Source organism: Elgaria multicarinata, chromosome 6, assembly GCF_023053635.1.
Source record: "Elgaria multicarinata webbii isolate HBS135686 ecotype San Diego chromosome 6, rElgMul1.1.pri, whole genome shotgun sequence".
In the NCBI taxonomy this organism is placed as follows: Eukaryota; Metazoa; Chordata; class Lepidosauria; order Squamata; family Anguidae; genus Elgaria; species Elgaria multicarinata.
In genome coordinates, this window is record NC_086176.1 from 67,813,823 (window position 1) to 67,841,143 (window position 27,321).

Sequence of the window (27,321 nt, forward strand, 5' to 3'; positions counted from 1 at the left end):
CCACGACCAAGCCTTGGGGCAGAATAAAGGTAAGCATGGTGCAAAGGCCGGGATCAGCATGAAGCACAGGGCTTTATTATCTTGACCAGAACTATAGTGGGTTCAAGCAGTTGCAGAGGAAGGAATCTGGGGGCTGCTTTGCTTGTCAGATGCCATTATACAGCAATAGGATGGGTTGAAGCTCAAAAGTAGCACACTTGTTTTGTTTGAAGGTCCCAGGTGTCAGGATTAGGCTCAGGCTCCCTGTTGAGTCCGAAGATTCTGATTCTGATTCAGAGGCAGAGCTAGGAGAAGAACAGTTGGGACAGAGAGTAGGGGAGGACACTTTCCAAGACTCTCCAGGAGCCAGCAAAGAACCTTCCCAAGGCCATATAAATCAAGAGGATCAGGTCCCTATCCCCCATGGAAAATCCGCTTCATTCAGAGGGAGAGGAAGGGCACAAATTGGCAGGCACAAGAGGAGGGAGGCACTCTGTCAGGCTGGCCACCCACCAGAGACAAGGGAGGGAGGATCCACCCTGAAGGAGGAGTGCAGAAAGCTGTTTCCATATTGTGTAATGGTCTATAGTTCACTGAGCAACAATTCTCTTCCTTATGAAGTTTCTCTATTTACTGCTCAGCGAGAGGGCTTGGGATATATGACACCAGATCCATAGAATAGTAGAGTTGAAAGGGGCCTATAAGGCCATCGAGTCCAACCCCCTGCTCAATCCCTGGTATTTCTTGGTAGGGCTAGGAAAGAATTCTGTCTGAAATCCTGTAGAACTACTGCCAGGCAGTGTTGACTGACTCAGTATAAGCATTAATAAAAAGAGAAGCTAAATATTTGTGGGTGGAAGGGAGAGATATGTATGTATGTATGCATGCATAAGAAGCAAGTCTCATTATGATCAATGGGACTTACTCACAGGAAAGTGTACATAAGATCCCAGCACCAGTGACTTTTGCAGGGAGGTTTGTAATCTTCTGCATGTTTACTCAAAAATATGTTCTGAATTGTGAGCAGGCTTAATGAACAGGCCGCCTAATTCCAATTGACAGAAATGTCTACCCTTTTAGCCCAATCCTATGTATGTTTTGTGTGTGTTTTACATGGACTCTAGTTTCAGCGATGAGAGAAAAGCACTTAATCCATGCCCAGAGTTTCTTCGTAATTTAGGCCTAGTTTTGAAAACAGACTCCTTGGCTGAATCCTGGTGAAGTCTTGGAACAAATTAAGTTATGGGTTGGAGGAGACAATGTGAACTTGCAAGTAATAAGGAGGAGATAGAGGAGAATTGCACAAAACGAAAACAAAACGTCTGCTTTTATGAAAAGCTGCTGGAGGATGGAAGGAGGAGGAGGGACTGTTGTGTGGAGTGGAACAAAATAGGGAGGGGAGGCTGTAAGAGCTCAGTGAAGAGAACAAAGCATTCTGCATAAGCTCAGAGGCATTTTTATTACACTGCTAACACTGGTGAAATGTACATCTAATAATTCTAAATTTGCATGCATTTATGCACACTGAATTCAGATAAAGTCTAAGCCCAAGCAGAATTGGGCAGACTTTATGTCTCAAAGTAACGTATTTTGATTTAGTTTCTTTAAATGCTGCAGAAGGAGGGAGAGATTGTGGTTGAGTGACCAACAGGTCCACTTTCTAATCCTATGGCACATTTTCCCATGGTCTCCAATCACTGTGCTTTGGGGGAGGAAAAGGATGGGACCATGAGAAACTTTGCTGATTTCTTAATTAGGGACACCTCTAGAGTGTCTATAATTTTCAGGACAATGGTCCACAAGGAACATAGGGAGATATGCGAGTCCTCTTTTGGAGACCCTCAAGGCTGCTCTTGAACAAAAGTCTGCAATTTATCAAACTGGATCCCCTCAGTTGGGGAACTAATCTTGAAAATTTCATCCAATTCTGCTGAGAAATAAAAAAGAAGCAGTTTCCTTTAAAAGAAAACCAAAATATAAATGCATGTATTGCACACACAAAAAATCTTGCACCTATTTTTCTGACATTGGGCAGGGATAATCCCCTCCTAAGGGGCTACTATATCTGTAATTATTATTCAATTCTGACCAAGAAGGGGGGGAGTTATACTGTTGTTGTTGTTGTTTAATTTCCCATGATAGTCAACAAGAAGCACAAAGACTTAGTTTTCTGAATGTTGAGACTTGGATTTCATACTGAGTTGAAGTCTCCAAATTAGTCTAAGCAAAAGGAGGATGTTTCCCAAATTGACAAATTGTGGCTACGTCTTGGCTCTAATTCTGTTAGACTAGAGAGGGGACGACGATGACTAAGTTTGCTCTTAGAGGAAATGATATAGTTGGGGGGGGGATCCAAAAACGTAAGAGCCACACTGACTTCAGCAAGTCATTTTTGCAATTGGAGAAAAAATCAGGACCATATAGGAACAAACACCTTGGTTACCTTAGTCCAATTGTCTGAGGGTGGTGGTGAGCTGGATACCTCCTTATGACTTATTCTAATTGGGCAAAAAGTTCATGTTCTCATCTTCAACAAAAATGGTACAGGAAAGCCAGCCAAATAGCTTCTCCCTGACATAATAAAGGTTGATCCCTGGTAATTTTCTACTATATCCATGTCCCTTTGTGTTGCCTAGACTGAACTCTGAGGTGCAAATATTCCTGTGCTTCCTTTTTTAAAAATTTCCTCTCCACCCCGCCCCACCTGCCCCCTTACTCTTCACAGCCCAGGATGTTCTTCTGAGATCTACAGCTCAGGCTGGAGTCTTCTCTCTCCTTGCTCACAGCTGTGAAGCATCTGTCTTTCTCCCTATACTAGAAAAAGTCAGCTGGATCTTGTTATGGCTGGACAGGGGGGCAGCTCACAAGCCTCTATCAGAAAAGACATTTTTTTAAAGTGATGATGGAGGCAGAGGAGAAGGTGGTGTTGCACAGAAACATGCTGCTCACACTATTCTAGAGAACAAATGTAAGACATTTTTAAGCTGCCGAAATAGCAACCTAGGAAGTGGTCTTATAACAAGTCAAACCATGGGTTCACATAGCTCACTAATGTCTACAATGGCTGGCAATGGTTCTCCAGGGATTAAGAGAGGGCTCTTTTCCAGCCTTATCTGGAGACACCAGGGGCTGGATCTGCGACATCTCGCATGCAATGCATGAGCTCTGCACCAAATTATTTATTTATTCATTTATCATATTTATACTCCGCTCCTCAGCCAAAAAAGGCTCTCGGAGCAGCTTACACTTAGAAAAAAAAACAGTCCCTGCCCTCAGGTTTACAGTCTAATAAAGACATGACACACAAGGAGAAGGAGTTCAGGAGGGAAGAGGTAAAGAGAGAGAGAAATTAAGTGGACTGGGAAAAGGGCTGATGGGATTGTCCTGCTCCCGAAGGAGGGGAGTCCAACTGGAGCAGGCCCCGATGTTTCCTCGGCCTGCTCCTGTCCCCTCGGTCCTTCTTCTTCCCCACAGGGCCAAGATGATTATTATTATTATTATTATTATTATTATTATTATTTATTTATATAGCACCATCGATGTACATGGTGCTGTACAGATAACACAGTAAATAGCAAGACCCTGCCGCATAGGCTTACAATCTAATAAAGTTGTAGTAAACAATAAGGAGGGAAAGAGAATGCAAACAGGCACAGGGAAGTGTAAACAGGCACCGGGAAGGGTGAAGCTAACAGTATAGAGTCAGAACAAACTCAAAGTTTAAAAGCTATAGGGAAAAGAAAAGTTTTTAGCTGTGTTTTAAAAGCTGTGATTGAGTTGGTAGTTCTCAGGTGTTCTGGAAGAGCATTCCAGGCATGAGGGGCAGCAGAGGAAAATGGGCGAAGCCGAGCAAGGGAAGTAGAGACCCTTGGGCAGGCAAGAAGCATGGCATCAGAGGAGCGAAGAGCACGAGCGGGGCAATAGTGTGAGATGAGAGAGGAGAGATAGGCAGGAGCTAGACCGTGAAAAGCTTTGAAGGTCAACAGGAGAAGTTTATATTGGATTCTGGAATGAATTGGGAGCCAATGAAGAGATTTCAGAAGCGGAGTGACATGGTCAGAGCGGCGGGCCAGGAAGATGATCTTAGCGGCAGAGTGGTGGACAGAGACCAGCGGACTGATGTGAGATGAGGGGAGGCCAGAGAGGAGGAGGTTGCAGTAGTCCAACCGAGAGATAACCAGTGCGTGAACGAGAGTCTTGGCAGAAGAGACAGACAAAAATGGTCGAATCCTGGCAATATTATACAGGAAGAAACGACAAGATTTAGCTACTGCCTCGATATGAGGAATAAAGAAGAGCGAGGAATCAAATATAAAGCCAAGGCTACGAGTTTCCTTGACCGGAGTAAGCGTGACATCGTTGACAGTAAGAGAGAATGAGAGATGAGGAGAAGGTTTAGGAGGAAAAACAAGCAGTTCAGTTTTTGCCATATTGAGTTTCAAACGGCGATGAAGCAGCCAGGCTGAGATATCTGAAAGACATGCTGAGATACGATCGTGGACATCAGGAGAAAGTTCCGGAGATGAGAGGTATAGTTGTGTGTCATCGGCATACAGGTGATATTGGAGGCCATGAGATTGAATAAGTTTACCCAAGGGCAGCATGTATAGAGAAAACAGCAGCGGGCCAAGCACCGAGCCTTGCGGAACCCCTACTGAAAGGGGAAAGGAGGAGGACGAGCTGCCGTTAGCCGACACGCTGAAGGAGCGACCCTCTAGATAGGAGGCGAACCAGTTATAGACAGAGCCACAGAGTCCAAGGTCATGGAGGGAATCTAAGAGAAGATCGTGATCAACCGTGTCAAAGGCTGCAGTTAGATCAAGGAGAATAAGGACGGAATAATGGCCCTTAGACTTGGCAGTGAGAAGATCATTGGTGATCTTGGTAATGGCAGTTTGCCCTGTGGGGGTGGGGGAAGAGTCCAACAGGAGCAGGCCCCGATGTTTCCTCGGCCTGCTCCTGTCCCCTCGGTCTTTCTTCTTCCCCACAGGGCCAAGATGGCAGTTTGCCCTGTGGAGGTGGGGGAAGAGTTCAACAGGAGCAGGCCCCGATGTTTCCTCGGCCTGCTCCTGTCCCCTCGGTCTTTCTTCTTCCCCACAGGGCCAAGATGGCAGTTTGCCCTGTGGAGGTGGGGGAAGAGTCCAACAGGAGCAGGCCCCAATGTTTCCTCGGCCTGCTCCTGTCCCCTCGGTCCTTCTTCTTCCCCACAGGGCCAAGATGGCAGTTTGCCCTGTGGAGGTGGGGGAAGAGTCCAACAGGAGCAGGCCCCGATGTTTCCTTGGTCTCCTCCTGTCCCCTCGGTCCTTCTTCTTCCCCACAGGCCTAAAGGGCCGTAGCCCTCCCCCCATATTGGAAGAAATTGAAAGGCAGCATAGGAATATTTTAAATAAGTTCAAATAAGGCTTTTTGTTTTATTCACTATGGTTAAAGCTGTGGTTTAAGGTGTCTTCTGAACGGGCCCAATGATTAAAGGACATAGTTGTGCAAGACCTAAGCAAGGCTGGGACCTAAAATTTAATGGAGATGTACAGATCTAAAAAAAAAAAAAATTAAATGCTGGAAAAGGGATTGGATTCACAAGTTAAATCAAGCTGAAGCAACTATCTTGCAACTAAAAGTTAATAACTTTGAGCTCAAGAATGGCTTGGTTGTATCAACAATAGTTAAGAACAGCCATTAAGCAATGAAATCATCTGATTACAAAATGGACATTGAGTGCAAATACAAACAAGGCTCCTGCAGAATAAGAGAACTGTTATGAGCACCTTAAACCACTCGTTCACTTTCAGACCTAGCTCACTAAACATCATAGCATCAAACTCAACATCAACTTCATTTCTTAGTCCTTAAATCCAATTAACCTAATGATACAATCCCCTGATAAGACAGAAACGGCTCAAACAAGGAGATCTGTAGTTAATTAGTTCACCTTTTTATTTAAATGGCACAGCTAATTTGCCAACTTTTCCCAAAAGCTTTTCATAGTTCACAATTTCTCAATTTAATGTCATGTGCAGCGGTATGCAAACAAGCTTTAAACTACAAAGCTGACAGTACATAATATGTACCACAAGCAGAAAAGCATATTGCTAACAGCAGACAATGAGTTGAAATGAGCTATCTACAAGTAGGTCTTGAGATAGCCCCCGAGCGCTCCTCTTGCAGCTACGAGAGAAGCGCAACTGAACCGTAGAGATCTTCTCTTCCATGTGCATCCTTCCCTCCTTCTCAGGGTTAAACTAAACATTTGGGTAAGCACTAGACATCATAGCATCTCTCCTGTAAACACTTACAGCCCTGATTTATAACTGGACCTTGGTGTTAAATCTCCCCCATCCATTTTTTATTTGCGAAATTCCACCCACCCATGGGAGAGGGGGTGTTAAAAAAGAAAAAAATGTCTCCATTGGAGTTAATGGAGACCTTTTTAAAAAACTCTCTACCCACAGGGGGTAGAATTTCACCCCAAAAATGGGTCAGGGAAGGCTTAACCCAGCACCTCCAGAGTACCATGGTCCTAGTCCAAATCAGGGCCACACACCCACACCCATGAGAGTAGGTAAAGCTAACGTGCATAGGTCCACCATGCATGCTTACTCGAATGTTTAGCTTAGCCCTTTGACACTCCTACCAACACTGTCTTGACACTCCAGTCATTTCTCCAATAGCAATGCATTTCTCCAATTGCAAAGAATATGTGCAATTGTAGAACGTAAGAAAAAGAGAAAAATGCAGAGGAATTTGTCCCCCTCCTCCATACATATTAAGTTTTTTCCTCTAAAAACAGAGAGATCTGTAGCACTTTAAATACTAACAAACACACTGCATTGGCTACTGTCGCTTCCTTGCTCATCTCATAAAGTGGGCTCTGGTCCATGAAAACTTTTGCCACAATACCTCTATCCACCTTTAAAATGCCACAAGCTTTTTAACTGCCCATACTATAATAGATTCATACAGCTATCCCTCCCTAGAACTTCCTGCAATAGAATGTATCACAGGAAGCATAGGGGGGCAAACACTTTCAATCCCTTTTGATAACACAAGTGAAGTAAGTACTTTAGAGAAAACACAAATAGCAATGCTGAATTAGAGATGTGAAGTCCTGGAAAAAAACCAGAAAAATTCGGGGGGGGGGGGGGGAACAGATTTTTTCCGAAGCCTCTTTTGGTTTTTCCCCCCAAAAAATGGGAAAATGAAAAAATGAAGAAAAAAAGGATTATGGGATGTTTTACTTTAGCATGATGAATAAAATGATAAGACAAGGTGTTCAGATATTTACTTCTCCAAATGACTTCTAAAAACTGTACAGTATCAGATTATTACAATGTCTGTGCACCAAGGACAAGAAAGTCCTAGGTTGCAAACTGAGACTACAACTCTCAAATGCAAGAGCAAGATGCATTTCTGCCTCTAGGGGGCACTGTCATTGAAGCAGAGACTGAAACTAATCGTGATAGCTATAGGTCAGAAAATGAGTCTGATTAAATTTCATGCATATTCACTGAATCTTGGTTCCCCTTTTTCTCAGTTTTTATGGAAATGGGTGCTTTATGTCTTGACACTGGAGGACTAGCGGAAACATAAATAATTTTCTGCGTTACTAATGTTGGTGGTTTCTTCTGTTGTTGTTTTAAATTGATTTTTGATTTTTTTTTCCTTTTGCTTGCTCTTCATAAACTGGCAGAACCAAAGAAGTTCCTTACAGTTCAAGTTCAGGAGCTTGTAGCTCTATTTGTTACCAAAAAAAGTAAATTAAATTTGTAATAATTGTTTGAATACACTGTACTTCTAATATACCAAATGTAATAATTTTATGCCAAACCAACTTGGACATAATTACATTGTATGTTACTAAAGTAACAAAGTGACTTTCAATCTGTAAAAAGTGCTGATATTGCATTATTTCAATTTTTCCAAAAATTTCTGGGTTTTTTTTTTTTTTTTTTAAAAAAAACAAACAGTTTTTTTCCATGGCTTCAAAATTTCTGGAAATTTTACATCTCTATGCTTAATTCAAAGCAGGATCCTCAACATTTTGTTGTTTATTCGTTCAGTCGCTTCCGACTCTTCGTGACTTCATGGACCAGCCCACACCAGAGCTTTCTGTGGGCTGTCACCACCCCTAGCTCCCCCAAGGTCAAGTCTGTCACCTCCAGAATATCATCCATCCATCTTGCCCTTGGTTGGCCCCTCTTCCTTTTGCCTTCCACTTTCCCTAGCATCAGCCTCTTCTCCAGGGTATCCTGTCTTCTCATTATGTGGCCAAAGTACTTCAGTTTTGCCTTTAATACCATTCCCTCAAGTGAGCAGTCTGGCTTTATTTCCTGGAGTACGGACTGGTTTGATCATTGTTTCTATTTAAGATATTTGTAGATGGTATTTGTACCCCCTAGCAGGGCTGTGGAATCTGTGGCTCTCCAGATGTTGTTGGACTACAACTCCCAACATCCCCTGACCTCTTTGGCTGTTTCTGATGAGAGTCCAACCTTGAGCAGATGTTGAGAATTACAGTTGATGATCATCCCCCAGAAAGCTATTTTACCCTTTGTCTATAGGCTGGCTTCTTCTGAATGAGAAACTATGCTTCAAAATATTTTTACAAAACTAAAACAACAGGAGTCTCACATTAAACTGCTTTTAAAATGCCTCTGAGTTTTAAAGGGAGTTTGCCAAATGGCATGGGCAGAGGATTGCCAACCAGAAAATTCAAGTCCATAAATTTCAAAAGCCTCTGGTTTGTGGCCATTATGTTTAATTTTCATCTGACCACTGTCAAGCTTCACTAAATGACATTTTAACTATTCAGTCAAGAACTTCTTTTAATTCCAGCAGAAACCAGAAATGTCAATGTAATATCTTAGTACATTGTCAATGAATATAGGCATTCATAGGCTTCATAATACAAAGTTTTGATGCATAAATCTGCATATATCTATATGATGTTATACACACACAAACATACAGTTGTAAACTAATGGAAAGTGGGCACTGCCACAGTAAGGCAACAATTTTCGATTCTTAAAATATTCTGTTTGGGCTGTATAATAGCCTATGTTTATTAATTTAAGAATGCTTTTTATTCTTATCGTTCACAAGAAACGGATTGCAAAATAACACAGAAAGAAAACACCTACTTTATTATTTATTATTAGTTTACAAATTTAATATACCATTCCATATCTAAAACAGTTTCTGGAGCAGTGAACATAGTAAAAAAAAAGATTTAAAAAAATTAAAACAGCAACTTAAAATTGTTCAGTTTAAAACAAAGTACCAATAAAAATGGTGGCTGGTCACTTGAGGAATGCTGCCTGGAAAAAGAGTTATTTTCAGGAGGTGCTGGAGACAGCACTGTGTTGGTGCCTGTCCAACCTCCAGTGGCAGGGTGTTCCAAAGAGAAGAGGCTACCACACTAAAGGCTCTTCTCCTGGTGGATGCCAGTCAGGCCATAGGTTATGAAATGACTACAGGGCTACATAGGAATATAAGAACCTAGGAATCTGCCTTATACTGGGCCTATTCAGACAACACACTAAGCCATGGTTAGGCTGCTAACCCTGTTTAAGCTCTGGTTATGCAGCCACCATGGTTAGGAATGGTTTGTTAAGTCTTGGTTCACACAGCACAGTAAGCCATCATGTTTAGCTCAAAATGCTTAACCACTGTGGCTTAGTGTGGTATCTGAACAGGGTCACTGAGTCAGAATCCAGTCCAGTATTGTCAACACTGACAGGCAGCTGTCTCTGCAGGATTTCAGGGAGGATTCTTTCTGAGTCCTAGCTGGAGATGCCAGGAATTGAACCTGGGACCTTCTGCATAAAAAGCAGGTGCTCCACCACTGAGCTACCAGCCTTTCCCCATCCAATGCCATGCAAGCAGATTTCCACTAATGCAACAGGACTTCCCTTTCCACTCCTCCCACTGCACGACTCCCAAACGTGCTTCAGAGGACAAGCTCCAGAGCATCTTTGGGAAGAGTGTAGTGGACTACAGGAGGGAGGGGGATGCTCTGCTGGGGGAGGACACCAATGCATACAGGTACTAAAATTGGACATGCAATGCACAGGACACACGGCCTTTTGCTAAGATTTTCTCTTACAGTATAAACAAACACGTGCCTATTTAAGTATGTGGCATAAAAATTAGTCAGTTTCAGTCAGTTTCTTAGCATTACTAACATATTAGGAATCCAAAATGCTTAGGAATTTAAAGTACTGCAGAATATGGATGCTAGAAAAATCTGTCACATAAGCTCTGGTCTGGACCAAGTTCTAAATCCGCATCTTCCAATATAGCCAATTAAAAGTGCCTTGGCAAATGTTATGCCTCCAAGGTACCTAGAATTACAGCATGCCCTGTGAATATTTCTGCACCTCAATGTTCACATACAAGAAGATTATTTAAAAAGTGGTTAGATATAACTAACTGGTAGCTCTACTCTCTGCTCAGAAACTCTTGTTAAGAGATACTGAAAATTCTTTATCTCAATAAAACAGAAGCCTGATGGAATTAACCCTGATCAGTATTTGGAAAGATAGGGAAAGAAATGCACCCTTAACCAGTTTAGCTTTTACTTTAACTGTATTAAAGGATAAATCTTACCCTTTCATAAACTGAAACAAAGAGTTATGTGGTCGGAATAGATTAAAACCGTGGCCATTTCTGACAGGCAGGCACAGCACAAGTAAAAATGCATACTTGATCAAAAGGTTGATGACACCTGTTCAGTGTTTTATTGCACTGTAATTTCATATCACCTGTAATATGTAATTCCTGGGATTTGAAACTCCAGGCCCCACTCCAGCCTATCTTTATTTAATTCAATGGTGCGTTCATGTAACTATAGAACTATACACACACACACACACACACAGAAAGAGAGAGAGAGAGAGTTGATTTTTTAAAAAACAAAAACAAAAAACTGTGAAGCATCTAAATATTGGGTAGTATCCAACATAGCACTGCCGCTAATGTAAATGACGCTGCGCTGGAGTAAACTATCTCTAGCACAATGCCAAATAGTGCTTGCTGATGCAATGTTCACAATCAAGTAGGTTATTTAAAATGTGGTTAGATATGACTATCTGGTAGCTCTACCTTCTGCTCCAAATCTCTTAAGAGAAAACTTGTCATGCCAGCAAGTGCTACTGGCATTGCGCTAGAGATGAGTTTACGCTAGCGCAACATCCTTTACATCAGCAGTATTGCAGCACTGGATACTGCCCATAGTGTGTTATAATTTCATACATACTAATATTGAAAAAAGGCAACAAGCATAATCTGGTATTTTAAACTATCAGTTGTGATTCATCTCAGTCATGGACATCCTTGGATTTTCTGTTTCAATCCTAACTTGCCAGGTAATTGAGGATGAATCACTCTCTCAACATTAGATGCCAGCAATATAAACTAAAAGGTTTGCTTCCTTCCCTATCCTACCTTCAACCTGTTTCCACCTAGCAAAAAACCTGTGGATACAATCTACTCCTGTTGAAGCTATTGCTTTAGGCATCAACGTTAGTACCTTCTAATTTGCGCACAGATGGGATTATATGTATTCTGTACACTTGCATGTTCATTGTTCACACCCTAATTTCCTTCTAATTAAAAAACAGGAGAAACCAAGGCATTCAGGATTTCACCACCACCACTCTACAAAGAAAAAGAAAAAACTGGAAGACTTTTATTTAAAAACCTCTTGAGTTCATGGCTTTGATGTGATATTATTACCTTGGGAAGAGAAGTTATACCACCAATCCAACTGTGCCCAAAAATGTTTCCAATACAAACTTAATGTCTTGTACAGAGATAGTAAATGAGAACCGTGTGTGCTTTTGGTTTCTTTATAACAATTGCTACTGCAAGAATGTGCTAAATTAGTGCCTGGCTTTAACAATGGACTGGATGAGGCCTAATAAACTGAAGCTCAATCCAGACAAGACGGACATGCTATTAGTAGGAGGTTCTTCTTATTGGACAAAGGGTGTTCATCCTGTTCTGGATGAGGTGGCACTTCAGATTCATAGCTTGGGGATTCTCATAGAGCAGCCACTGTCACTTGAGGCTCAGGTGGCCTCAATGGCATGGTGGGCCTTCTACCAGCTTCGGATGGTGGTCCAGCTACTCCCTAGGGATAACCTGGCTTCACTAGTCAATACTTTGGTAGCTTTCAAGTTAGATTACTGCAATGCTCTCTACTTTGGGCTGCCCTTAGACAATTCGGAAGCTGGAGCTTATACAAAATGCAGCAGCCAGACTGATAGCAGAGAACATAACCACAGCAGCACCAATTGTGGCCTGATTGCACCAGCTGCCTGTACATTTCCAAACCAAATTCAAGGTGCTGGTTTTAACCTATCAAGCCTTACACAGCTCAAAACCACAATACCTGACGGAGAGGCTCTCCCAATAAGAACCTACCCAGACACTGTGATCAACATTTGAGACCCTCTTCCAAGTACCTTCTCTGAGGGAGGCTCAGAGGATCGCAACAAGGGAGAGGGCTTGTTGGTTGCCCTTTGACTATGGAAAGTTCTCACCACTGAGGTCCAGCTGTCACCAACATCGTCAACTTTTCAGTCCCAGGTTAAGACTTTCCTCTACCCCTAGGCATCTCATGGCATATGATGAAGATTTTAATGTCAGTTATTCTATCATGTCCTAGTATCTTATTGTAATTATGTTATAGATTTGATATTATGTTTTTGTTATGTTGAATTTTTGATTTGTAATTTTCATGAACAGCCCAAAGAGCTTTAGCTAAATGCATTGGGCAATACAAAAATGAAATAAATGAAATGAAGAAAAAATCCCAGCTGGAATAACCTCTTGAACAAAGAGTATTCTTAGCTAACGTAATCATCGATTCTGCTAACAATAAACCTTGCATACTCAACAGAGGGTCAAGATCCATGAACTGTTCCATTCATCCCCCTTTCTCACTTCCTCCCCCTTCACCACTCCCAATCTATTATGGAAGTTAGGGGAACTTCCAGAACAGCATGAGAAGTGATGCAGGAGGCTGCAGGGGGTAATCTCCTCACCTATCTTTGGTTTGCAGAAGCCTCTTCAGTGAATGGAATGGCTTCCCATTTCCAGAGCGACACCTTCTGTTCATGGAAGGGCTGGGTCCAAACCCAAAATGTCAACTTCAGTATCCTATAGGTCTTTACTGACAAGCAAACTAAAAACTTTGGGTCAACAAGAGAGCCTGGTCAGGTAATAAATCTTTAAGCTCATATATATTATCAATACATATCAGAACAAATCCAAATTCCTATTCATTCAACAGTTTGGTTCATCAGCAACACAAATTGACAAAACGCTGCAGATTTCAAAGATCTAACATAAAATTATGGCTCAAGACACAAATTATTCTCTTAAGGTAAACTCCTTTAAGACTCCTCTCTTACCTTAACTTTTGTGGATGTCGTATTTGTGGTATGTGTTGTATGTGTGGTATGTGTGGTATGTGTGGTATCTGTGGAAGGTGAGAAGGATTTAGAAGCAACCTCAGGAAACACAGGCTCAACCTTATGTGCTGCACAGAGTCCAGGTCCTGCTTTCCCCTGCAATTCTGGACCTTTGCTGCATTGTTGGTCCATTATGGATTCCAGTATTGAGCCAGAAATATATTTGTCTCAGTTTGCTAAATAAAATGGCCTCCAAACAAGGGAATATTTAAGCTCTGTGTCAGCAATCTGGACTCCCAAAACAATTTTGCTGTGATCAAGGAGTTTGTAAATTAGCTGACATACTCAACCCAGCTGTATCAGGATTGGTTCTTCTGCTGAGTCTGATAGACTGCAAAACGAATCCCCAAAATCTGGGCAAAACACTCAGATTGTCTCTGACCCCATGTGCTGGCAGGTGAGGTTATTCTTCGCCACATAACAGAATGTTGCAAGGGGTCACATTCATTATTCCCCTTATCGATACGTCCTCAACAAATCTTCTCACAAGTTAGCAGCTACTTAACTCCATTCTGATTCATAAGGAAACCCTTTGATAGGACTCAAGGTGCCGCTGAGATGGTTCCATTTTGTTAAGCAAACAAGCAAGCTGTGAGCTGTTGTTTCAGCCTTCCAGTCTCAAAGCTTCCAGATACTGAGGTCACAGAATGCCCTAGAAGCTGGCAGTTTCCCTGTGTCACTTTGAATATGAGAATTCTGCTGCTGGAAATGCTTAGAACACTTGTGTGCATTCTGCTGTGATGAGAGAAATACTGTGGCACCATCGTATACGGTAAAGAAAATACATAGCTTAAGGAAGCATTTTAATCTGCATTGTCAAGGGTTGTTGTCCCCCCCTCCTCTAAAAATAGCAAATTAAAATATAGTGTCAAGAAATTGCACTGATTCTATTGAAATGAAAACATGTCTGGATGATACAAGGTAGTGCCAGTTCCAGGTTTTGGGAAGCATTCGTAACAGATGCTCTCAATGTGCCCCTCTCTCCTCCTCACCATTCATGCCACTGCCCATGCACAAGTTTCTTCCTCTGGTTTCAATCCACACAACCTTACAGAAAGAGAGAATAAAGCAAATAGAGGTTACAGCTCCTCCTCACTCCTCTCACTGCTTGCTCATGTGGAAGGAGCAGGTGACTAGGCAGGAACAGCAATGCCAGGAGGCTCCAGGGATAGGCAGAGACCCCCCTACTGGGGTGAGAGCCTTGTCATGGGCCCAACAACCTTCATACAATGACTATCAGGTCTCAAAGAATCCCTAGCATCACCAACAACAACACACACACCTCTGAAATCACACACTGGCTCTATGCACACATAACAATGAGAAAATGTTCTGTCTGAATACCTACCACCATGTTTTCCATTTACCATGGTTCACTGTTACAAGCTGCACCAAGCAAACCCAAATGAGAAGCTGATCCCCAAAACAGGATAGAAAGACTGGTTTTACTCAAGGTTATTTAAATCACACAAAAAACCAAAAATAAATAAATAAATAAATAAAGTTGACCATTTTGAAATTCATATAGCTCCTGAACACGCATTCATATTAACAGGTTGCTTTAACAATTAAAACATACAAATTTACAACCAAAAAGAGCCTTTATACAGAGTACAATCATACAACTCACAATTATATCTGCTTCAAGAATAAAGACAGATTTCAATTTGTCCCTCTCTGTGCATATGCAGAGCTACTAAACATGAACACTCACTTGAAGGTTGAGACTGCAATCCTGTGAAAAAAGCAAGATTTACTACAAGAGTAAAAGCATACATAGGGCCAGACTATAACCTTTTAGAACTTTACAGCAGCACTGTCTGGTAGTTATGGAGCAAATTAGTGTTTCTCAATGCAATGAGAAGAGAATGTCCATGCTGTTTGTTAGAGTCACAACGATCCATAATTTGAGAACTAAATACATTGCAGAGATCAGGAGTGAGAGGACTTAAAAGAAGAGTACCTGATCACCCATATAGGCTCAGTGGAGAATCCTGGTGAGATGTGGGATAGCATCTCCTGGATACTAGTGCACGTAGGGTAAACTAGATGCATATTTGCATTTGACATGCAGGTTTTTGAAATGTTATCAGAATCACAGCAGCTGTGGAAGGGAGATTTAAGCATTTCCTCCTGTGCTGCAGTCCTGAAGAAAATCCCTCTTCTGAAGCTGGTAATTGCCTTTGGATGAAATCTAGAGGCAGGATGTAGCGGACAGAATTATGAAACAAATCATAAAGGGCCAGCTTATTCATAACTCTAGCCACTTGAGAGCAGTTGGGCTTCTTTACTTTGTATTCAATTTTTCTCAGTGTGAACTACTTGCACAAATTAAGAACATAACGAGCCAGGCTAGGTTAGTCCAAAGGCCTATCTAGACCAGCATACTGTTCACATAGTGGCCAACCTGATGCCGTGGGAAACCCACGAGAAGGACACGAGCGCAACAGCACCATCCCGCTCATGTTCCCCAGCACCACCATTGTATGACAAAAATATAACTGTCTATGCAGCATTTCTTAAGCTGTGGACAAGCAACCATCAGTGGGCCTCAATCCACTTTCAGATGAGCCTTAATGATGTAGCCCACCCAGAACATCTGGCAGGATGGATAACATAAACTGGCAGTGTGAGTATAGCATTTCAGGCAATGGGTTCTGACGATGCACTGTGATGTAGCTTGGGTTGCAGGGTTCTGCTAAGGATTAGATCTTTAGCAGGTATCAGGTTAGGTTAGGCCAGATTTTCTACAAAGCAAGATGACAAGAGATCAGCACCATGGAAAGCTCCGAGTGGTGCCGGGGCCGAAAGCTAGACAGGATGATCCATATTTTACTGGAACAAAGCTCAGAGCCGAACTGGAAATTAGAAATTAGAAATGTAGTAGCCTTTAGGCTGGTGGGCTCTGCTTCCACCATGATTAAGGGTTGGTCTCTTCAAGGGCCTGGCATCTTTTAGCAATCTCAGTGGGATGACAGGGGAGTTGCTGGCATGGCATGGGATACTTGCATTACTGGCATGGGATACTTGCATGGGATACGCCCCAGGGGGAGGCTCGCCTGGAGCCAACGTTGTTATCTTTTCCGTGCCAGGTCAAGACTTTTCTCTTCTCCCAGGCATTTTAACAGCATTTAACAACGTTAAGTTTGTTTTTAATGGACCCCAGAATTGTTGTTTTAAAATGGATACTGTTGTTTTTATACTGTTTTTATGTTTTTTAAATTTTTGTATACTTTTAATGTTTGCTATTTTTAATTGTTGTAAACTGCCCAGAGAGCTTCGGCTGTGGGGCGGTATATAAATGTAATAAATAAATAAATAAATGAGTCTTCAGGGTTTGAGGGTGGTAATGCAACTTCCTCTGGATGCAGGGGAACCAATTCCAGGAATCTTTCTGGTGAAAAGGTCTTGGGGAGGGGGAAGCCTCGTGACACTTTTCCATGGCCACATCATCTCCCTGAACCATTAACTCTGGAGTCTCCACAGAAAGCAAGAATTTGGGGTCCTTCGAGGATGAGGGCCCCCAGTCCTGGACCATGTTGGGTAGTGGGGGGAGATAAGTTACAAGTTAAGTGTGAAAGGAGGAGAGGAGAGGAAATGAAAGGAGAGAAGATATTTTGAGAAGCATGTTGGGGAGGGAGATATAAAATTAAAAGACTGCCTGAAATGGGAATGCTGGGTCACGACACTTCAAAGGTTAATGTCTGTACCTGACATGAGGAAAGCTGAACTGTGGAACTCCCTGCTACAAAGAAACTGCTGTGGTAAATAATGAGCAATTTCCAAAGAGGGATTAAATATAAATATATTATGTTATCAGTAATTGCCAGCTGATTATGGCAAACTCTGCCTCCATCTCCCATCATTTTGTGACTGGCTCTGCTCTTGGACTGCCATTTCGGATTGGTGGGCCTCAATCATTTTCACCTCTCTCAAGAGGCCCTTGGATTAGAAAATTTGAGAACCTCTGTTTTAGTAGGTAGAAGGTTGTGTAAGTTCAAACCAACAGAAGATCTACAATTTTCCTAATATCGTTTCAGCATCCTTTTCAGCTAATATAGAAGACTGAGCTGGAGATTTTCAGGGATGCTAGGGGAGAGTACTTAGGGAGATTGGCTGTGGGGCCATGGGATGGGATGCAAGTGCTACTCCACTGACATTAGTAGTTTCACCAGCCTAAGCAAGGAATTCTGGGAGCATATCAGCAAGACCGTGGATCCACAGGATTCTCTTTCATTCAATATGCCCCCCCCCCAAGGCTCTGCATCTAATTCATGATCAATGGGTGGCAGGGAAAGAGCCAGAAAGGGGAGGGAAGCTGCATCTCCTTCTCTCGCCCTTGTTGTAGTGAGCCCACAGGGCTTTGGATGCGGCATCTGTTCTGGAACAATATCTCCTACTGCTACCACCATTATCATAGGAGTGCTCTGCCCACCAGCATCTTTATAGTTGGTGGCTGGTTTTGTGGGTAATTATACCAGAGCTTGCCATTTAATTAGCATCTATGATGTAGTCTTTACCTGTGTACTGTGCAAGAACAGAAAATAAATTATTTTCCCTCCTAAATTGGGCTGCTAAAATCAAGAAAGCTTGGGTGGGGAGGTGCAGGAACAAGATTAGACTTGTATGTGAAAGGATGAGTGCACAAGCTCCAGTTCCAGTAGTGAAAACAAATTCCTGGGCTGAGTATGTGCTCAGAGGTGCCCTTGCTCTTTCTCAATTCTATGTCTCTCTTCTCACACCACTATTTTACACCTGGCTCCAGTTGGTGGGCCTCAAGGTTCTAGTGAAAAGCAAAGTAGATCGTGCAAACCAAAGGCCACCATCTCCTAGTTTAAGACAGTCTCCTTTGCTATAAAAAGGAATGCATTTTGTTTTATAAGTAGGGTGTCTTACCTCATAGGTAAGCTTTTGTTCTATGAACAATTTTGTGAATTACTTAAGATTTTTCTTCAAAATTATACTTCTAGCTGGCAGTGAGCTCCATCTACTGGCAAACTGGCCCAGCTATGATAAATTTTGTAAACCTAACATTCAGCCTATTATATCTTGAACTTTTATTGGTGTCAGTGATATGTTGATGGTAATTGATGGATACAGATTCACATACCACACTTCACAGAATGTAAGTTGAAAATGGAAGTGAAAGCTTTAGATCTCTTCCACATGAGCACAAAGCCAGTGTGCACCCAACACTAAACCAAAGTTTACCTTTACTCCAAATCCAGCCAGTATGTAATTCTATCTATATCAAACTTTTAAAATAAATGCTCCTTCCTTTTGCAGAAGGGATAGAAATCCAACAGAAGCTACTGCTGGAGAAAGGGGGAATGTAACCTTTGCAAATCCCCAGTACCACCTTTGATGCTGTTCTGGAGGGTTCCCCAACCCTCAAGAGCACTTCTGGGGGAGGCACGGCAGGAAGGGAGAATCAGAAAAGACTGCTTTTCTCCCTACTTTCCAATGGGAGGGTCTTGTGGGTAGAACTCCCCACAATGGTAGTTTGGATTCAAGCCATAACTAGTAGGCATTTATATATATATATATATATATACCCTGCACAACTGGAATATGTCCTTTGTTTCATGAATATGAATATAAATATATAAACCACAAATAATAAAAATCAAAAACTAATTTCAGTCCAACTATATCACCTTGTCAATTATCACCTTATCATGGGTACCATAGATTCAGATTTTAATTTAAAGCATTACAAGAAGCTCCCTTCAATCAGTATGACACCAACAACATAATGTCTAAGAAAAGGAACTGTAATGCAGGGTTAGGTAGATCTCCAGATGATTTGGACTTCAACTCCTAGAAGCACCTGCCAGGATGGCCAATGGTCACGTAATGGTGGGAACTTAAGTGAAAACATCTGGAGTTCTACTTTCTGTGCACCCCTGCTATAGTGTTAAAATCCTCAATGAAGCCTTGCTCAATAACATTCAGATGGACTCCCCCAAATTTTTGTGTGGTCCTTGCTATTACAAAATTGAAATTTCTTTCTTAGTCTGATTACCACTGTTGATTGCTGCTGCCTGTGCCCTGCATTGCTTTCAAGCCCATGATCTCTGGCACTGAGGTTCAAACCACAATTATTATTAAAGGTGCGCTTGAATCTGATGCTTGAAAACCTCCAGGTCTTTTTCTTTATAAAAACATCCATGTGGGAGATAAATCTGGGTCACGGGGAGGTTGGGGGGGGTAACCCTTTCCCCCTTGCACTGGGTATAACTCCCACCAGGAAAATAGCTGAGGAAGGGTTGAAAAAGACACACACCATACCACAGCTCTGAGGTGGATCAGAACCCATGCAGTTTGGGTTTTTTTAAACAAACAAAAGATGTGGGAATACCAAACAAGGGATTCAAATATGTCTTTAATGTAACATGTTTGTCCCTTTATTCAATTACCTCACTCATCACTTAGCCTTCTCAAAGCAGAACTTGATAGTTCACAACATACTTCACACACTGGGAGAATCCCATTACCACCTATATATCCCACACATAAGAAGAAAAGGCATGACCATTTTAAATGAGAACCACCTCTTTCATGGAAATATGCTCATATTTAGAATTAAAAACATATTATGGCTTAATTTATAGTCTCTAATGGAATAAACCATCAACCGTAATAGATAGGACCAATCCTTCACCATCTATCAAGAACCATGTACATTGATGGTGCTATATAAATAAATAATAATAATAATAATCTACCTACATGACCCAAAACCACAACATTGCATAAGCAGAGAGTATGCCTGCTATGAGGCAAAACTGCTGATGCCGTATATCTATAAATGTCGGAGTTTATCCACTCTCCTAAAAGTTTTGGGATTTTTAATGATTTCTGTACTTCTGCAAATCAAGCTTGCCCCACGTATGTTGATATCTCCCCTCTTGTTTCTAAGTGGCCCCTTTCTGGCTCTATTTCTGCCAGCTTTCACCACCTGAATTCACTATTAGAGGGAGTGACTATTCAAAATATTATTCTTTTTCCTCTTGCAAAAAAAGTAACCTATTCTCCATCATTTGTATTGTGAGAAACTTAGGAATGGGAGCAGACACTGATGCAAAAAGTAATGGGAACCATTTTTTCCAGACTGTTCACCATGTGGGAGATTTTAGATGGTGGAAGCACAACAGGATGGAGTATCAGGGCCCTTTGTTCTAATTTTTTTCCCCTGTGATGTAGGAGGTACCCTGTTCATCTCAGAGAGGATATTTATTTATTTATTTATTTATTACATTTCTATACCGCCCAATAGCTGGAGCTTTCTGGGCGGTTCACAAAAATATGCTAGTCTCCTCCAAAACACTATTTTGAACTCATGTTAACAACCTTTTCCTTTCATGTGTTTTAAGTTTCCCCACTTTTAACATAAGGAGAGTATTCTCATTTACTTGCACTTCTCTTATTCCATTTCTTGAAGACAGATACAACAGTTAATATTCCTCAACTTATTTGCTGCAGTAACTAAATACAGCATTCAATCATAAAGCTAGACCAGATGAATACGTTTATTCGACAGCCACTGATTTAATGCTGATTAATATTTCCAGCTTCTATTTCAATTTTCAACCATTTTTAAGATCTCACTTTGCAAGGTCTCATATAAAAATGCTGACAAATGTTTTCAAGCAACTTTGAGCTTAGTATCCACACAGACAGTCAGCTGTGAGTTCATTATTACTAGTCACCTATTTTTATTTCATTCCCCCCCCCCCCCCCGGTATTTATGTAGATAGACTAATACTACAAAACCTTAGGAAAAAAGTTTATGATCTAATAATTTTTCCTGAAAAAAAGTGAAAAGATACAGATGAAGTTAATGTTCAATTTTAAATCGGGAAAGGGGGTAAAGAAAAATCCCATCTTACAGGAGGAAGCTGAAAGGAGAAAAGAAGGATTTTAGCAAGATCTTGGAATTTCATTTTGCCATGCAATCATGAGTGAGCATGATAGAGTTATATAGCAATTTCCTTTCCCTACAGAGCTCTTGCCCCAAAGGTTAATACATACTAAAATGCTATGAATACTTTATAAGTCAGAAAGTTGGCAGAAACTACCCACAAGATAAAAATATTGATATCTGTTACATTTATTTCATCACAATTGTACCCCACCTCTCTTCCAGGAAGCTCAGGGCAGCATCTATGAAGTTAATCTATTTTATGCTCCCAACAATCCTGTCAGAGAAGGAAAGTTTTCAAATAGTAGTTTTCCCAAAGCCACACCGCAAGCTGGAAGACTCATGTTCCTCAGCCTTGAACCACATTCAAGCACAGAGGAGGACCTGCCTCTTGAAGAGTCACTGTCCCCACTCCAAGTCCTTCAGGCCAAAGGATGCTGCTTTGCCAGTTTCTTCAGATTCAGAAAACTCACTTCCAGAGAGCGGCCACCACCACTGCCACAGAACTAGGCAGCGGTCATTTAAAAGCACAGAAACTCCTCAGAGGCGGAGGGGCCAAAGCAAGACTAGGCTGGCCAGCCTTCAGAAGGCCTGTGCACTTTGCTGAAGCAACAGCTCCCCTTCAAGGGTGAGAATAGTCCAACCTTTTCAGACATGGAAGACACCTATAGCTCAAACATGCATTATGGGACCCACTTGGAGGATGATAAAATCAGGATGACAGATTTGCTTCACATCATAAAAAAATATGACAAAGGGAGAGTATGGGTGACAAAAAGATAAATCTGTGATTCAGAGAGGGGGCTTTTTCAGTAGTGGCACCATAGTGTTATCTTTTTGGCACCAGGGTAGCATTTTTTTTCCTTTCAGGAATTTTAAGTATCTTTATTTATTTAAGACCTACTACTTTGGTTCCTGTGGATTGACGGGGGTTGGCTTTTGTACCTGATGATGGTTTTAACCTTTACAATCTGTATTATATTATAGCATGCTGCGTTGGTATGTTGGAATCTTCCGTGCTGTACTGGATTTATTCGTCTATTGTGTTTTTGTTGTGTTGTTGTTGTTTTGTTAATTGAGCTGTACTTATTTTAGAAGACATTTAATAAATGTAATAAATACATACAAATGTATCCCAACCAACCACCAGGAGGCAATCAAAGTGGGTCTTGGGATCATACATTCTATTCCTGCCCCCATTAACCTCCCCACCCCATTATGAGAAGATAGCCATGAATGCCTATCTTGTGTTTATAACAAAAAAGACTTACGCTGAAGGAGCAAACAAGGGAGCACACAAGCCCTAGATCTGGCCTCCACTCACACCCTAGATACCACCATGAGGAGCAAGAAACAACCCTTAAAAATAATTCCCATAGAAACCAAAGGGGTTAATCTGAAATCTAAGAGCTCCTTAAGGTTCTTATTTAGAATGACAACTGCTACTCTTTTCTCTTATCAAGGACCTACTTTACAGATACTTCACCTCGAAACATTAAACTGCCTCTAGTAACAGAAGCTTTGCATAATACATTTGGAAGCAGCTGAAGTAGAAAAGAAATGTTTTGATGCTGAATATTTTAGTTGAAAGCTTACAAACACACACACACACACACACACACACACACACACACATATATATATATATATATATATATATATATATAGGCTACAGCATAAACTGATAAAAATGTTGATCATAAGACAGGAATGTGTATGGCATTCATAACTGCTTATGTCAAGAAAGTGAAAACAACTGAAACTAGCTAAATTGAAAGCTTTTAAGATTGAACTCTTTTGCAATAAGAACAGCAAAGAGAAATTTGGCTTTTAACTGAAGGAATAATGATCTCTTGAATGAACTTTCCATGTGATATGCCCAGGAAGTCATTTAAAATTATTAAGAGAGAAGAGAGAACATTATCATTCACCAGCAGCATAACTGAAAGGAGTTATGGACAATACATGAAATATTGGGCAAAAAAGTTTGTTTACGTAGATAATAGTTTTTCTTTCCTTTTTAATTGAGCAAGGAGGGAACTTCATATTATGAAACAAATACCCAGTGCTTGAAGCGAAAAAGTAATGTGGCAGCTAGAGGTCATTTGCACACAAGAATCGTGGAGTGGGGGTACTTAATCTTTCCTGTGCCCACCAACTCTCTGTTCAAATATTACCCTACAACTCTTTTTTCTCTCCTAGACAGGCTCTGGGGGTAGTATTCAATGTTAGTCCTACTTAGAGTAGTCTTACTGAAATGAATGACAGATAGGTTCACATTAAACACCAGGCACATATTTGGAAGTTTGTTTGTTGGAAGCACATGTGATTCTGATCTTAGTTATACTCCTAACACATGGCAAATTAAATAAAAAAACAGCAGTTTCACTAAATGACCTTTTCTCTTAAAATAAATTATAAGCCCTTGTGCTTTCTGTACCTTGCAGCGTCATAGGACTAGAGGGAACACTAACATTCTCTGCATCACCATGCAGAATAAACAATGCCAGTATAAAGTAATGAGTGAGGTGCAGGTGGAAAGAAATGTTGTATAGTAGTAAGAACAATGGATTTGATGCAGGAGATTCAAATCTGCACCCAGCAACAAACTCACTAGATGGTCTTGGGCAAGTCCACCCTCATAGAGCTGCTATAAGAACAAATGACTAAAGAAATGGAAATCCCATAGTAAAATTAAAAAGAGATTCCTATAGATATGAAATGCAACTTCGCTTTCGGGTGGTCCAGGCATTTTAATAGTTTATTAAGGGCTTCAAAACTGAAGAGAAGATCAATATTCTGTTTAGTCATGTCAGACAAAGAGACATTGTCTTCTCAGGATTCAAAGATGTCCCTTCATCTTGGGAAAGTATTGTTCAAATCCTGTAATAATCAAGGCTGTTTGACCTCCTGAAATTCCATGCAGTATCTAACATAGAAGCAGAATTCTTCAGAATCTGAGTTTTCACGTGTTTTTAGTTCTTAGAGTTGTGCACATATATCTGAAAATGAACATGCAACATCTACAAAAGCTCCTACAAAAAGTCTCAAGAGGTACAGCTACTTAATCTCTTTTATACAATTTAGGAACTACTTTAAAAGATTGGTTTCCTGTTTATGTCATGAAACAAAATGGTCAGAAGCAAACATCATAAAAGCGCTCAGACATAGGTTATTAATCATTATAATTGTTTTCCTATCACAAATTTATTTGTGGATTCAACAATTGTTAAGAAATTTGCTATACTGCATCAGACAAAGAACATGTCATACTTGGCCAGTAAATTTACAGATACGATAGTTAATTAGCAATCTTGGATTTGTAAATTCATTCAGATTTGGCTCCCTATTTCTGCCTCAAAAGCCCAATAAAAATTAGCCTCTGGAATAATTTTGTAATAATACAGTCTACCTTGACATCTTTCACCCTATTTAGCAGATAGTAATTTACATGTACAGAACTGTCCCAATAATTTTTTTTTGCTGCCCTAGGCTAATTAAACCCCACCCCCAGTGGGGTGAACAATGAAACAACAGCATATTAAATGATCAAGGGTTGACAAGAATACTATTTTCTCATTTTCACTGTTAATATCTGTCCCTTCTAAGGAGATCAAAGGGCTCCCATTATCTCCATGAGTTGGCTCGTTCTCCAAGACACGTACATAGCAAAAGCAGGTATATTCTCACAATATTCTCACAAAAAACTCACCTCCATTCTTTTAAATACTGCTACCCTAATCTTTTCTTCCTGTTTTTCGTGTTTACTGTCTTACCTATGTCTGTGCTGTGTTATATCTAATTTATACTGTAAACTTTGTAGAAAAGGCTCTAATTGAATTAGTTTGTCCATTATGATAAGTACATCTCTGGTTTTGTGTAAATAATACAAATGAATGCTACCCTGGCAGCTGCGGTGAAAATGAGTAAAGGGAAGGAGGAGTGCAGAAGGGGAGGGAACTATAGTTGCGCCTTTGAACAGAATGTCTCATACACATTTATGAGTAAACAAGCATGGCCTGAGAGCCAGAGGACTAAAATTTTCACTGTATCAAATGCATATTCTCATGAGCATGAAATGAAGAAGCCATGATGTCCTTTCGTACAAATCAATATGTAATTTTGTTGCCATGAAATACGTAAAAAGGCAGGAAAAAAATAATCATCATATTTTTTTGTTCTCTGAATCAAGCACCAAACCTCTGCTTGTTGGCAAAAACCATTTAGTAATTTCTAGTGACTCCTTCCCAAGTATTACTACATGGTCACTGACTGGCACAAAATGAACCTTTTTTGCGTGTTTTTCCTATCCGCTATTAAGCAAGGACCATGCTAAATCATACTCTAGTAGGGATATGCAGAATCAGAGCTTTATATCTCTACTCCACAGATAAGAATGTAGGAACTGTCATCCTAACAAATCCCAAATGTCCAGCAGTGGCCAGCCGGATATCTCTGCCCGGAAACTAATATTAAAAATGATGGCAATAGCCAGGCTCAGTTTATTGTCTCCTGCAGCTGGTAATCAGAGGTGTAATGCTTCTGAACAGTAAGGCTATGTTGTTAGCTATCATAGCTAATAATAGCCTCTGATAAATTACCATGAATGAATTCTATCCCATGGCCAAGAACCTCAATGAAGGATGGAGAGGGCAATCCTACATGGTCCCTAGACAGTGACTAGGGTGGGGTGGGGGCATAGGATCATTCCGATTCATAGAATAGCAGAGTTGGAAGGGGCCTACAAGGCCATCGAGTCCAAGCCCCTGCTCAATGCCTGGAACTGAGGTTGGAGATATCTGACTCAAGAGTCCAAGCCTGATACCCCTCCCCCCACACAGCCAGAGCAGAGAGAACCCCACTTCTCTGAGCTTGTAAAAGCACCCTCGTAGAGGAGGGAAAGGGGGTGGTTCTGTGGATGGGGAGGGGAGGGGACCGGGGAGGCTGGTTTATGAAGAATCCTCCACCCCAGCCCAGCCTCCTTCCCTCCTGCTCCGCAGAGCCCAAGCTAAACAGGAGAAAATGCCCATCTACCAAAAATACAGAGTAGGAGGAGTTCAGAGGCTGAAGGGCATCCCAATAGGATTGCACCCTAAGAGATTCATTAAAGTAACACTAAAGTGAAATGGGAGAGCTTGCAGCCTGCAACTGTATCATATAATTTGCTTAAGTCACCAATAGTAGCAACTCCACATGATACAACATTAATGCCTTTTTTTATAGCACAATAAGCATAGGATTTACCATAGAAGAAACTGATCTGGCATCCTCCTCATAGTTTACAACAGGTGGGGGCTCTTTCCCATCATTTTCTTGCACTTTTTGCTGTAGAAGTTCTTTCTGGGCTGCAAACTTGACTTCAGTGCATCTCAATTGCTGAACTGTTTGCTTCAGTTCTTCCAATGCCTGTTTCTGGCTCAGCAGAAGCACAACACTACGCAGGGAGGGAAAGAGGGGACTTTAAAAATAATATAATAAAAAATAACTTTTGAGAATAAAATAATCACATACTTTTAGCTTTTATGAGATTTTGGGGGTCATGAGGTAGGGGAGGGTTTGGAACCCTATTGTGTTCTCAAGTTGTCATTTAGAGCATGACAAAGCCTGTAAGGGAACGGAATTAACCAACCTAGTTTACTTTTTATTTCTGAAAGGCTTGGTTTGGAGAGACCAACTCCAAATCAACCTGGGAGTGGGAAGGGCAAGACAGCTTGGAAGAATGAGAAGGTGAGGAGTGATAGACCTACTAGGATGTAAGGAACAGAGTTTGTGAAAGGCCTTCTTCACTCTTGGTACTAAATGCCTGGTAAGACCCTAACATGCAACAGCTTGTAAAAGCTGCTACTTAGCCCCTGACAAGTAAAAAATCTGGTCAAATCCCAAGCACACAGAGGCCTCAAGTGGACAGGACTCTGTGTCAGTTTTTAAGTAGGGGTGGGTGGG

At 41.1% G+C, this 27,321-nt stretch overlaps 1 protein-coding gene across 1 annotated transcript in view; it reads right to left on the minus strand.

Annotated features, from left to right (window-relative positions):
- FER (FER tyrosine kinase) overlaps positions 1–27,321 on the minus strand; it is a 176,472-nt gene that overhangs the window by 114,364 nt on the left and 34,787 nt on the right. Inside the window, exon 10 of the mRNA XM_063129537.1 lies at positions 26,623–26,812. Within this exon, the coding sequence (XP_062985607.1) occupies positions 26,623–26,812 (190 nt within the window). The remainder of the gene's footprint in view (positions 1–26,622; positions 26,813–27,321) is intronic.